The sequence below is a fragment of the Entelurus aequoreus genome, linkage group LG24 (assembly GCF_033978785.1).
Source record: "Entelurus aequoreus isolate RoL-2023_Sb linkage group LG24, RoL_Eaeq_v1.1, whole genome shotgun sequence".
Classification (NCBI taxonomy): domain Eukaryota; kingdom Metazoa; phylum Chordata; class Actinopteri; order Syngnathiformes; family Syngnathidae; genus Entelurus; species Entelurus aequoreus.
Genome location: NC_084754.1, coordinates 33,992,871 through 34,006,481, shown reverse-complemented (window position 1 = coordinate 34,006,481; position 13,611 = coordinate 33,992,871). Strand labels below are relative to the sequence as shown.

Sequence of the window (13,611 nt, the reverse complement as noted above, 5' to 3'; positions counted from 1 at the left end):
TTTAATAAAATAAATCTTCCGTTAGGGTCAATTATTTTTGATGTAAGTATGAAAGGCACATTTTTATGAAATAAAATGGCTACGCCTCTAGCTTGTGAAGTAAAGGGAGCATGATAAACCTGAGATATCCAGCTAGCTTTAAGTTTGTGTTGGTTGTCTTTACAGAGATGTGTTTCTTGTAGGAATAAAACATCTGCTTTTAATCAATTGAAGTGTGAAAAAACCTTCCCTGCTTTAATATTTTTGGCTGACGTTCCATGAAACTAGTGTCATTTTTTTCTTATAAGTTGACATGAAAGTTTTTTAGGGTATTTTATCTTCACGTGAAAAAAAACCTTAGTAATTGGTAAGTTGAGATATAATTGTGCACCTCTCTCCTCCACATTCATGCTCAGATTCACACACTCACACTCCATTGTCCCCCCCTCCCTCTGTCCCCATCGTGTGTAGTTCAATGTCTTGGAGTGAAATCTCCATTGTGATGTTATCCATACGACGTCGTGTTGGTCGATTCCCCAGTCCAAAAGTCCCCCATCTTCAGGCGCATGCTAGTAGTTGCGTTCACTGCTCCAAGCAGCAAAGTGTTTTCTTTTTTTTTTTTCCTGCGTCCTCCGGTGAAATAAACCTCAGTGAAAAAGTGAATTTCTGCTTTATGCTTATCATAAGCCTTGTGGTAAAGCCGTTGTTGATGGTTAGCCACTAATATGTTTTATAATGAAAGTCTTAGTGTCTGTAGGAGAGGTAAACACCTTCACCTAGTCGTTGTACTCCACATGCAGGCGAGCTGGAAAACGCAGCATAAACTTGATTTCCTTCTCCCCCAGCGTGTTGATTACCTCTCGAAAGGCCCGTCTTTGTGCTGTCACCTCGGCAGTGTAGTCTGGAAACAGGAAGACGCGCAGGCCGTTGTAGATCAGCTCCTGGCCGCGGCTCAGTGGAAGAAGTAGCTCCTTGTCCTGGTAGAAGTGTATTCTTGCGATGATGCTCCTGGGGCGCTTGCCGTCACCATAGCGAGCGAGCGGGACACGGTGCGCGCGGTCCACCACCACTGGCTTGGAGAAGTTACTCGCTCCAAACAACTTTGGTATCAGGTCCGCAACGAAATCCGTAAGTGGATACCCCTGAACAATGTTCCCTCTAATTTTCCATCTGATTTGCAGGTGTGTAATTTGTTGAGAGTTCATGCACGGTTCATTTTGTGCACCAGTAAAAAAACATATAACTTTGTCTTGAATTTGAAATTTAAAAAAAAAATTTTTTCACTAAAGAAGGGTTCAGTGAATGCGCATATGAAACTGGTGGGGTTTGGTACCTCCAACAAGGTTAAGAACCACTGGATTAGCTGCTAAACTAATTTTTGACCGTGCCTGGGGAAAACAAAAACGTGGCTGTAATGTTCGTCTTCAAGATATATATTTAAACAATGTACATTTTCAAAAGACAAATGAATACTTTAGGAGAAAAAGTGCACTTTTATTTAATTTTTTCGCCCATAATCCACAATCCTTATGTGAGACAAGAACATACAAACATATTTGGCCACCTGACTTGACTCACATATGAACTTGAAGTGCCATCCCATTCCTAACACATAGGGTTCATAATGATGTCGGTCCACCTTTTGCAGCTACTACAGCTTCAACTCTTCTGGGAAGGCTGTCCACAAGGTTGCGGAGTGTGTTTATCGAAATGTTCAGCCATTCTTCCAAAAGCGCATTGTGGAGGTCACACACTGATGTTGGTGGAGAAGGCCTGGCTCTCAGTCTCCATTCTAATTTATCCCAAAGGTGTTTTATTGGGTTCAGGTCAGGACTCTGTGCAGGCCAGTCAAGTTCATCCACACCAGACTCTGTCATCCATGTCTTTATAAACCTTGCTCTGTGCAATTGTGCACGATCATGTTGGAAGAGGAAGGATCCCGCTACAAACTGTTCCCACAAGGTTGGGAGCATGGAATTGTACAAAATGTTTTGGTATCCTGGAGCATTCAAAGTTCCTTTCACTGGAACTAAGGGGCCAAGCCCAACTCATGAAAAACAACCCCACACCATAATTCCTCCTCCACCAAATTTCGCACTTGGCAAAATGCCGTCCGAAATGTAGCGTTCTCCTGGCAACCTCCAAACCCAGACTGGTCCATCAGATTGCCAGATGGAAAAGCGCGATTCATCACTCCAGAGAAGGCGTCTCCACTGCTCTAGAGTCCAGTGGCGATGTCCTTTACACCACTGCATCCGACCCTTTGCATTGGACTTGCTGATGTATGGCTTAGATGCAGCTGCTTGGCCACGGAAACCCATTCCATGAAGCTCTCTGCGTACTGTACGTGGGTTAAGTGGAAGGTCACATGAAGTTTGGAGCTCTGTAGCAACTGACTGTGCAGAAAGTCTTTGCACTATGCACTTCAGCATCCACTGACCTCTCTGTCAGTTTACCTGGCCTACCACTTCGTGGCTGAGTTGCTGTTGTTCCCAAACTCTTCCATTTTCTTATAATAAAGCCGACAGTTGACTTTGGAATATTTAGGAGCGAGGACATTTTACGACTGGATTTGTTGCACAGGTGGCATCCTGTGACAGTTCCATGCTGGAAATCACTGAGCTCATGAGAGCGGCCCATTCTTTCACAAATGTTTGTAGAAACAATCTCCATGCCTAAGTGCTTGATTTGATACACCCGTGGCCAGGCCAAGTGATTAGGACACCTGATTCTGATCATTTGGATGGGTGGCCAAATACTTTTGGCAGTGTAGTGTACGTCTTTACCTTTTCTGTGCGTTCTCCATGCAGTTAATAAGGTTTCATCTATTCCGCCTGTAAAGCCCTCTAAAAAAACCTCCAACAAGGTTTTACATGCTGTAAGTACGCATGAATATTTATTTGAATATAGTATGTTTACTCTGAACTCACTTGTGTTGCCAGTTATTCAGACAATAATGTGTTGACTTATTTTCAAAAGAGCTGTACACTGACTACTCCAAAGCACATCCAAGTTTCACTTCTCTTAGTATCGCCACTTGAAGATGTAATGAAATGTGAGCGGTGGTCGTGGAAGACAAAGTACTTCTGTGAAATTGTCATTTAATGAGATTTCGGGGGATTTAGTGTAAAGACTGTAAGATAAGCACTGAAAATATCTGAATACTTTTGGACGCTTTTAAATCAATAGTGGGTCTGCATTTCTTGCCAGCTCACGTCGACAGATTTGATGGAAAATATTCATGCATTTTTGCTTTCACTAATAGAAACTGATAAAGAGTTGTAGGCTCTAAGACAGGGGTGTCAAACGTACGGCCCGAGGGCCGGATCAGGCCCGCGAACAGGTTTTATCCGGCCCGCGGGATGAGTTTGCTAAGTATAAAAATGTACCTGAAATTTTGAATGAAAGAAACAGCTGCTCTATAATGTGTCCACTGGATGTCGCAATAGCAATTCTTTGTGTCTTTGTAGATGATGCTACATATGTACAAAACAAACCACATGTTAGTACATCAGTCGAGGAATATGATCAAACTACATAAACAACATCCTGCAATTTGATTTTGATATAATTTTTTTATCTTTATAGATTGAAAATTAACACCAATGAGTTGACTGATGAACATTATCAAATAATGTATTCAGAAAATATAAATAACGACAAATAAAGTATATATACTATTAACTGCAACAGTTGATTGTAAAAAAAGAACCCAACAACATTATGATTTGTACATTTTCAGATCATAATGTTGTTGGGTTTTGCTTGTTCTATTTTTAAACAATACAATCTGAAGTTGTCTTTATTTTTAAGTTATCGTGCCTTCATTTTACCAGTCCGGCCCACTTGGGGGTAGATTTCTCTCCATGTGGCCCCTGATCTAAAATGAGTTTGACACCCCTGCTCTAAGAGGCCATGTTGTAATGCACACACTGCAATGAAGGGTTGCATACTGTACACACCCCCTTTTACATCATATTTATGTATGAGATGATAGATGGTAATGCCCCTTTTATTGTATTACCACTGCTGGGAGATGAAGATTCCTTGATGCACTCAGACTAACATGCAGTGCACATCAATCACAACAATGACATCTGTTAAGGTCACATGATGCATGGCACATTTTTTTTTAGGAGAGGAAGTTGGTGATCTTGCAATGTCTCCTCAATGAATCTAAATAAATAATCAGTGGGGCAGGAAGTTAATCCAGGAAGTACTTGCTCATCTATCGATCTAACCTAATGTCTCCATGCTTTTTGAAATCTTTAATGACAGTTTTTCACTCTGTGAGTGCAGTAACGTCAGGCAAACACACTCTATCGGCACATACCTTGTCCGTCTGGGCACTTGCCAAAAGATTAAGAATCTCCATCTGCACTTTGTCAGTCAGTGTTGGTGCAATAATCTTCATTAATGGCATGCCAAGCCCCGAAGGGAGTTGACTAAATATGCTTATTCAGGGGGGGAAATGCTTAAGCTTCCTCTCTGCTCCTTCAGGCTGGCCTGTTAATGATTTCTGCAGCTGTCATGAACACAATTCACTATAGCAATAAGAGCACCATCCTGTCTGGCCACTGGCTCTTTTCGGGGCTCCATGGAGGTGATGCGTATAGGCCAGTCCAACCTGTGCATGGAGATTCATCAGTGAGTCAACATGTTTGGACACTGAGTGCAGCCCGTGGTACTTCCTGTTGGTTCCACATGCAGACCAACCCTCACTGAATATACAGTAAATCTCTGGCTGGACAAGCTTCGCAGTGTCTTGGCTGAATGAGCGTGTATCGGACACCTCGGTTTCCTTACACGCATTCTCGCTCATCCATGCAGACTGGACACTGGCCGAGAGTTAGCGGTCGGCCGAGGGTGGAGTCTGCTCTCTTGGTTGCTTTGTTGGGTCTGCTCCTGTCTCTGGCTATGCTCCCCCCACCCCAGCAGACGATGGCATGGAACACCACAGAGGCCACCACAGTGTATATGTATTTTACATTTTTTTCTTGTGTTTTTTGTTTTGACTTTTGTAGCTGTATGTAGAAATGTCTGGTTGCATCAGCTCTGCTCGTTTAATGTCTTTAATGGCCTTTGTGTTCTTTGATGTTTCCCTCTTAACACATGCTTATGTGTGCTATGGCTATGAGGTTTTCTTTTCTTTTCCTTGGCCTCAGTCTGGACCCCATCTCCAGGGGCCCAGGCTTACCCTGAATATTTTTGTTTCTCACCCCTCTCCCCAAGCATTTTCCTGTTTCTCACCTCTTTTGTAAGGGGCACCAGAAGTTGGCAGACCCGTCAGCGATCCTGTTCTGTCTCCCTGTAATGTTTGTCTTATCTTGAATGGGATTGTGCTGAAAATCTCAATTTCCCCTTGGGGATTAATAAAGTATTTCTGATTTTGATTCTGATACCCACTGCAGCTATCAATATTGTTGTAGAAATTCACTTTCTCTGAGCATAACGTCAACACGACGGACCATAAATACTCCCTGGTCAGTATGTAAGATACACCAGAGATCCCGTATCAAAATTTTTACTTTAAAAAAATACTAATGCTCAATTTTCGTTGACATTGTCTGAGAAGTATTAATTTAACACTGCATCATATAATAAAATGACAATATTGTAAAACTACTCACATTTTAACATACCAGAGTGGGAACAGGAAGATCTTTTCAGAACAATAATGCCATATGGTGGTGTTTTAATAGATATCCATCCATCCGTTTTCTACTGTTTGTCCCTCTCGGGGTGGCGGGGGTGGCTGGAGCCTATATTGTTGGAATTAACAAAGCCTTACAGTGCTTTAATATTCAGATGAAGTGGTCAAATATGTACTTTAGTGTTTACATTTTATTGACTAAGTATGTGGTCGAACGCCTTTAACCTTTGTTCAGAATGATCTACTTTTTGGGACAACTGACGCAACTTTTCTTCTCCTACATTGTGGTAGCGTCACAGTGCATTAAACAGTGTTGAAGCTGAGCGTCCATTCGGGAGCATTGAGTGGGTAGTTCCATTGCAGCCAAACTAAACAACAATTGGATGAATGGCCAGCCTTGTCCTGCCGACAGATGTCAAGCATCTCTGGAAGTAAATTAGAAGTGGGCTTGGCCTCGGCTGGCCTGGACGCTGAGGTTCCACATGGTGACTAGATGATCTGTCCTAAGCAGAATTCCTTTTTCATTGACAGGAAAATGAGCGAATCAGCGACTCTCAGAGCATTTTTTAAGTTTCATTCCGTTGTTCTGAGTTGATATGGAATTTACAATTCTATAAGTGACGTTATCTTTGTTAATTTGAGCATCTTTGTAGCAGTATCTGTTATTTGAAGCTGAAAGTGAGCTTCCCCTACTTGAAAGACCAGCAGCCGCCACGTTCAGTTGTCCTACTGTATTGCTTGCAATGTATTGATTAGCTGGGCTGCTTGCTTATGTAACAACCATTTCCTTTCCTGGTTCAATGGTTATTATTAAAATGTTCCACTTACTGCAACCAATAGTCAACTATATTCAAAGTCAGACCCTTTGGATTGGACAGTATTGTTTAGGGATGTACCGATCATTCGGCTAACTTTGGTGAAAAAGTACCTGATTACCATTGTCTATTAATGCCTTTTAATGACGATCTCCAACATTGATCCCCTCTGGCTGAAACTGTAGTTATTTTTTATCCCCTGGCTGACGTGTTTCCGTATACAGTGTGGAGCTGCTCCCCTAAGGTAATAATAATCGCCTCCCATCACTGCAAATAAATACCAAATTGGTATTGGCTGATCTTACTCATGGATGATTGTGTCAGAATCAGCAGCATAAAACTCTGATCAGAACAGCTCTAGTACCCAATGAAAATAATGTATCTCCAATGTTCATCTTTGTTTTAATCGGAGTCTTTGCTTTGAAGCAAAAAAACCTCCACTGACTTGGGCCATATGCTTTTTATTGGACAAAGGCAAAAAAGGGGGAAAAGCTCATTCATTCAGAATGTATGCAAACTGATATGCACATTTCCAGTAAAAACTTACTATTACAGGCTAACCTGACGTTTTATATATCATTTTATTATATTTTTCCAATGGAAAGTTTCCTGAATTATGTAACTACCTGATTGTACAGTTGAACAATGACAGTCTTATATTACTGCCTGACAAAGTCATGCCTCAAGGGAGCCAAAAAGAATTGTAAATTCCTTTTTAAATATGCACAAGTGCTGTAGCATGACAGCAGTTATCATATTCTATAGACGCAAAGTTTAACTTTTGTTGTCCTTATCTGCTGTGTCTATACAACATGACCTTAAATTAAATACGATGAAAATTCTGACATTTTAAAATAAAATAAAACAAAAAACAACATGAAGCACATGAATCCTAAAGATTGACTATCGCGTAGTGTAAGATGTGAAGGAGCAATTATGGATATGGACTTGAACTTCTGCATAAATACTGAGAAGATTATCTCCTGTTGCGTTTATGTGTGTTATCATGATCATACTCTACATTAAGGGATATCTGCTCTCTGCGTGTGTATGTTTGAACAAACCCCAAAACCAGTGAAGTTGGCATGTTATGTAAATCGTAAATAAAAACAAAATACAATGATTTGCAAATCCTTTTCAATTTATATTCAATTGAATAGACTGCAAAGACGAGACACTTAACGTTCGAACTGAAAAACTTTGTTATGTTTGCAAATATTAGCTCATTTGGAATTTGATGCCTGCAACATGTTTCAAAAAAGCTTGCACAAGTGGCAAAAAAGACTTAGAAAGTTGAGGAGTGGTCATCAAACACTTATTTGTAACATCCCACAGGTGGACAGGTTAATTGGGAACAGGTGGGTGCCATGATTGGGTATAAAAGCAGCTTCCATGTCATTCATAAACAGGGATGGGGCCAGGGTCACCACTTTGTGGACAATTGCATGAGCAAATTGTCGAACAGTTTAAAAACAACATTTCTCAACGAGCTATTGCAAGGAATTTAGGGATTTCACCATCTACGGTCCGTAATATCATCAAAAGGTTCAGAGAATCTGGAGAAATCACCGCACGTAACCGATGATATTACAGACCTTCGATCCCTCAGGCGGTACTGCATCAAAAAGCGACATCAGTGTGTAAAGGATATCACCACATGGGCTCAGGAACACTTCAGAAAACCACTGTCAGTAACTACAGTTTGTCGCTACATCTGTAAGTGCAAGTTAAAACTCTACTATGCAAAGCGAAAGCCATTTATCAACAACACCCAGAAACGCTGCCGGCTTCGCTGGGCCCGAGCTCATCTAAGATGGACTGATGCAAAGTGGAAAAGTGTTCTGTGGTCTGATGAGTCCACATTTCAAATTGTTTTTGGAAACTGTGGACGTCGTGTCCTCCCGGACTAAAGAGGAAAATAACCATCTGGATTGTTATAGGTGCAAAGTTGAAAAGCCAGTGATGGTATAGGGGTGTATTAGTGCCCAAGTCATGGGTAACTTACACATCTGTGAAGGCACCAATATTGCTGAAAGGTACATACAGGTTTTGGAGTAACATGTTGCCATCCAAGCAACGTTATCATGGACGCCCCTGCTTATTTCAGCAATACAATGCCAAGCCACATGTTACAACAGCGTGTCTTCATAGTAAAAGAGTGCGGGTACTAGACTGGCCTGCCTGTAGTCCAGACCTGTCTCCCATTGAAAATGTGTGGCGCATTATGAAGCCTAAAATACCACAACGGAGACCCCCGGACTGTTGAACAACTTAAGCTGTACATCAAGCAAGAATGGGAAAGAATTCCACCTGAAAAGCTTCAAAAATGTGTCTCCTCAGTTCCCAAACGTTTTCTGAGTGTTGTTAAAAGGAAAGGCCATGTAACACAGTGGTAAAAATGCCCCTGTGCCAACTTTTTTGCAATGTGTTGCTGCCATTAAATTCTAAGTTAATGATTATTTGCCAAAAATAATCAGTTCGAACATTAAATATCTTGTCTTTGCAGTCTATTCAATTGAATATAAGTTGAAAATAATTTGCAAATCGTTCTATTCTGTTTTTATTTACGAATTAAACGTGACAAATTTACTGGTTTTGGGTTCTGTACATATATGTATTATATTAAGATCCAGTGATCTGTTGAACATGTATTGACTGAAAAATCCAACTGTAGTCCCAGGAAATTGGACTACGTAAGTTAGGGGTGGGCATAAATAAGTAACATGCTTCAGCCTACTCCTTTCAAGCATTGTGTTGCTTTTATCTTTCTTTTTCCACTTATCCTGTTTTTTATTTTTCCATTTACATGTTTGATGTCAACACAGCTGCTCAAATTAACTAAGTAAAAAAGCCTCAACTATGGCCAATAATACTCCTAAAGTGTGTTGCTGTGCAGGAACATCATGTCGTCAGTGCAGTTGCATGGCAGTGCCCCTGCTGGACAGTCGGGCTTCCTGCTCCTCTGCAGCCTTCAGCAATGTTCCTGTCAGTCCTGCTGTCAGCCACTCAGCCTCCTGGAGCTCCTCACCAGCCCACACCTTCCTCTCTGGAGACTCACAGAGCGAGGAGCACTCCGGTGAGTTTGCACCTTGCAGCACCACATGCACGCTGTTCATTTATTTAGTATAGGCTGTTTGGATGATGTTGTTGTTAATGTCACATTTTGTTAAGGTAGAGATCGACACTTACCTTTGAGTTAAAGGTTCTGACCCTTTGTTAAACTGAACTAGACTTCCAAAATTATTGAAGAATTCTAGACTTTATTGAATTGATTGAGGGTCTTCTTGAATTATTTTCTTTTAGGTGTTTGGTAACTTCAATTTGAATCCATAATTTGATTCAGCGCACAAGTAGCCACAAATTTGATTGAGATATTTACCAAATCATACAATACTCTAACCCAGGGGTGTCAAACTGGTTTTCATTGAGGGCCACATGGCAGTTATGGCTGCCTTCAGAGGGCCGCTTGTAACAGCGAATAATGTATGAATTTGCCTCTGGGTTTCATTATCCATCCATCCATCCATTTTCTACCGCTTATGTATAAATTGTTTTAAGTAGACTGTTGATTTTACAGTAAAAACTTTACATTTACAAAATTCTACTGTAAAATATAGTGTTTGACTTTTTTTTTTTACAACATTTTACGGTAAATGGAAAAACAGTACCACTGTTTTTTTTGGGGGGGCAAACTAAGCTGTCAGCTTAGTTGCCAGAATGTTACCATTAAATTTGCATTTGTTTTTACAACATTATATTGTTAATGGAAAAACAGTATAAATCCCTTTTTTATTCTGGCAACTGAACTGCCAGTTTTTCTACCGTAAAAACAAATTTACAATAATACACCGTTAAAAACAAGATTTTACTGTAAAAATATGGCAGCTTAGTCAGCAGAATTTTAAAGCAAAACATTTTTAGTTTTTTTTCAATTTACAGTTATATGCTGTAAAGAACACCGTAAAATGTATTATCAATTTTATTAATTTGATGGGTCGTTTGCTGTAAAATCATAAGTCAAGCGGATATTTAAGTATTCATTTTTATTTAGACAAAAAACAATTGGAAAGAATGATAATATACTGTAATATTTGTTGCAATATTGGATACTATTAAAGTTGAAAAGGTATGCAATTTCAAGCAGTACATATTTTTTCTGTCAAAATTTAAAAAATCTATTACATTTAGTGAGAAAATATGAAGTATTATATTGACACATCATTTCCAGGTGTTTGCGGGCCAGATAAAATGATGTGGCGGGCCAGGTCTGGCCCCCGGGCCTTGAGTTCGACACCTCTGCTCTCGCTACAATGAGTAATGATATCAAATACAGAGCTATTGAACTGGTCTATTCAAATGTGGCCTGGGAGGGACATGACACCGGCCCCATAGTTCAGTTGAAAACTTGGGAGACAAACATTTTTGCAGCAAATTCCTTCAAACATTAGAGTGCTCCTGTTGTGTAGAGGAACTTGTATCGCAGTAAACACATTGGCAGATCTCTACATTGGCAGATCTCTACATTGGCAGATCTCTACATTGGCAGATCTCTACATTGGCAGATCTCTACATTGGCATTTTAATCTTGCTAGCAAACATAGAACACTGAGGTCCAAACTTGTGATTTACATCACTGAGGCGTTCCTCAAGGCAGCCCTTTAAGTCCTCTCCTTTTTGGCAGTTACTCATTTTTTTCGTAATGTAATTTATGTAAGGTGTTGCTGTAGCTTTTTTTTATTTTTTATTTTTTTTACTTCAGATGCAATCAGAAGTAATTTGAGCTCCTCTTTCTTTCATCATTTGGGCTATTCAACTGGTGGCCAACAAGTTCAGTTAAAAAACTTGCAGCAGATTCTTAAAAAACGCTTCAGTGCTGTGATAGAGATTATATTTGACAAGCTTTTTTTTGCAGAAGGTCCTTACAAACAGGACCAAAAAAATACACCAAAATCAAATGTCTACTGTAAAGGATGTTGGTTCAAAATTAGAGATCCACCAATTATCGGCCAGGCCGATTATCAGCGCCAATATTTGGCATTTTGACGTATATCGGTATTGTGAGAATGAGATATTTTTAAGTGTTCTTTTTGAATCCATAGTCATGTTTAAAGCAGCCGGTATTTTCCTATGTAGCGTGTCTTCTCGTGATCTCAGGGTTTTTGATCTTATGTCCGCCAGTAAACTCTTGTGTTTCACCTTGAAGGCGCTGTGCTGTCTGCGTAGGAGTATAAAGTTAAGTAAAAGTACCAATGATTGTCACACACACACGAGGTGTGGCGAAATTATTCTCTGCATTTGACCCATCACCCTTGATCACCCCCTGGGGTGTGAGGGCAGCAGTGGGCAGCAGCGGTGGCCGCGCCCGGGAATCATTTTTGGTGATTTAACCCGCAATTCCAACCCTTGATGCTGAGTGCCAAGCAGGGAGGTAATGGCTCCCATTTTTATAGTCTTTGAACTCACAACCAACCGATCTCAGGGCGGACACTCTAACCACGAACATACTCCCTTCCTGTGGAGAAAGCCTTATCTGTTTTGAAACAACAGCTATATTTCTTTTTGAGCTGTTTTCGCACTAAATAAGCTGAGTCTTTTCGTTTGATTTTAGACGGCTTCATGCTGCTGCTATTGTCGCACTGTAAGGGCTGGTCTCCTAAAGCCTTAGTCAAATTTGGCCAAGTACTATTCTGTCTCGGTGGTCCTTCTTACTCAACATATATGTCATCCAAAAGAACTTGGACAGTGTGTTTTATTCCCTGAGAGGAAGACTGGTCGTGCACAACAGTGTCAATCTCTTCAACGGTATCATTTTTGTTGTTGTTGTTTTTTTTACAACTACAACAGAACTACATCAGCAGATATAATATGTACACATACGATACTAGCATTTAGCATTAAAAAAAAAAGGAAAGTAGATAGTTATAACTTATAACCTTGTTTTCACTGCAGTCACCCTCCCTCCCTTTCTCTTCCTTGTGCAGTGTTAGTTAGTCGCTTGTACACTATATGTCTCTTCTGCTTAGCTTTCAAAACTTCCATTTTGGGGGGAATCCAGTTTTTGTCCTTCCTTACCGGCCTCTTACCGGTTCCGTTTTGTCTGTTTTTGCTACTGCAACAACCAAGCCGCCGTCCGCAGCATTAGGAGTGTGGGTTCATGCGAGTTTCATGTTCCGTAAACGTATCAAATAACAAGGCGACAGATGGGATGGACATGATGACAGAAAAGATATCTCTGCCAAAAATCGAAACATTGTGTAAGTATTTTGACAAATAGGAGACATGTTGTATAATTAAAGAAGAAGAGGCAGCATTCTCATACATTTTGTAACATCCAGAAAGAAATGATGTCAGCCAGCTTGAAAAATGTCTTAACTATAAGCTGCATGAAGGAGCTCAGAATTGTTTTGATTTAAATATTCCCTATATTTCAGAGTTCCTCACGAGGAAACCTTACAATGTATAAACTGCAATAAAATTGAGTAAAATTGATATTTTTGCCAATTTTCCCAGGAGATTTCCCATATTTTGAAATGCAAATATTGATGCTCTTCTGACCCGCATTAGACATTTTATGAAATCGCCTGATGTTGTTTGGTGCTAAATTAACTACAACATTAGCGCCGTATTACGCATTATACAATATTTTTGACTGCAAATGAATATCGGCTCCAAATATGTACTCCGTGACTACTAATACAAACCCCGTTTCCATATGAGTTGGGAAATTGTGTTAGATGTAAATATAAACGGAATACAATGATTTGCAAATCCTTTTCAAGCCATATTCAGTTGAATATGCTACAAAGACAACATATTTGATGTTTAAACTCATAAACTTTCCTTTTTTTTTTGCAAATAATAATTAACTTAGAATTTCATGGCTGCAACACGTGCCAAAGTAGTTGGGAAAGGGCATGTTCACCACTGTGTTACATGGCCTTTCCTTTTAACAACACTCAGTAAAGGTTTGGGAACTGAGGAGACACATTTTTGAAGCTTCTCAGGTGGAATTCTTTCCCATTCTTGCTTCATGTACAGCTTAAGTTGTTCAACAGTCCGGGGGTCTCCCTTCTGCTATTTTAGGCTTCATAATGCGCCACACATTTTCAATGGGAGACAGGTCTGGACTACAGGCAGGCCAGTCTAGTACCCGCACTCTTTTAC

General features: G+C 40.2%; 1 protein-coding gene across 1 annotated transcript in view; it reads left to right on the top strand.

Annotated features, from left to right (window-relative positions):
* The first annotated feature begins 9,355 nt into the window (after positions 1 to 9,355).
* ano3 (anoctamin 3) overlaps positions 9,356 to 13,611 on the top strand; it is a 131,244-nt gene continuing 126,988 nt past the window's right edge. The window contains exon 1 of the mRNA XM_062035578.1: positions 9,356 to 9,523. Within this exon, the coding sequence (XP_061891562.1) occupies positions 9,370 to 9,523 (154 nt within the window). The 5' untranslated portion in view covers positions 9,356 to 9,369. The remainder of the gene's footprint in view (positions 9,524 to 13,611) is intronic.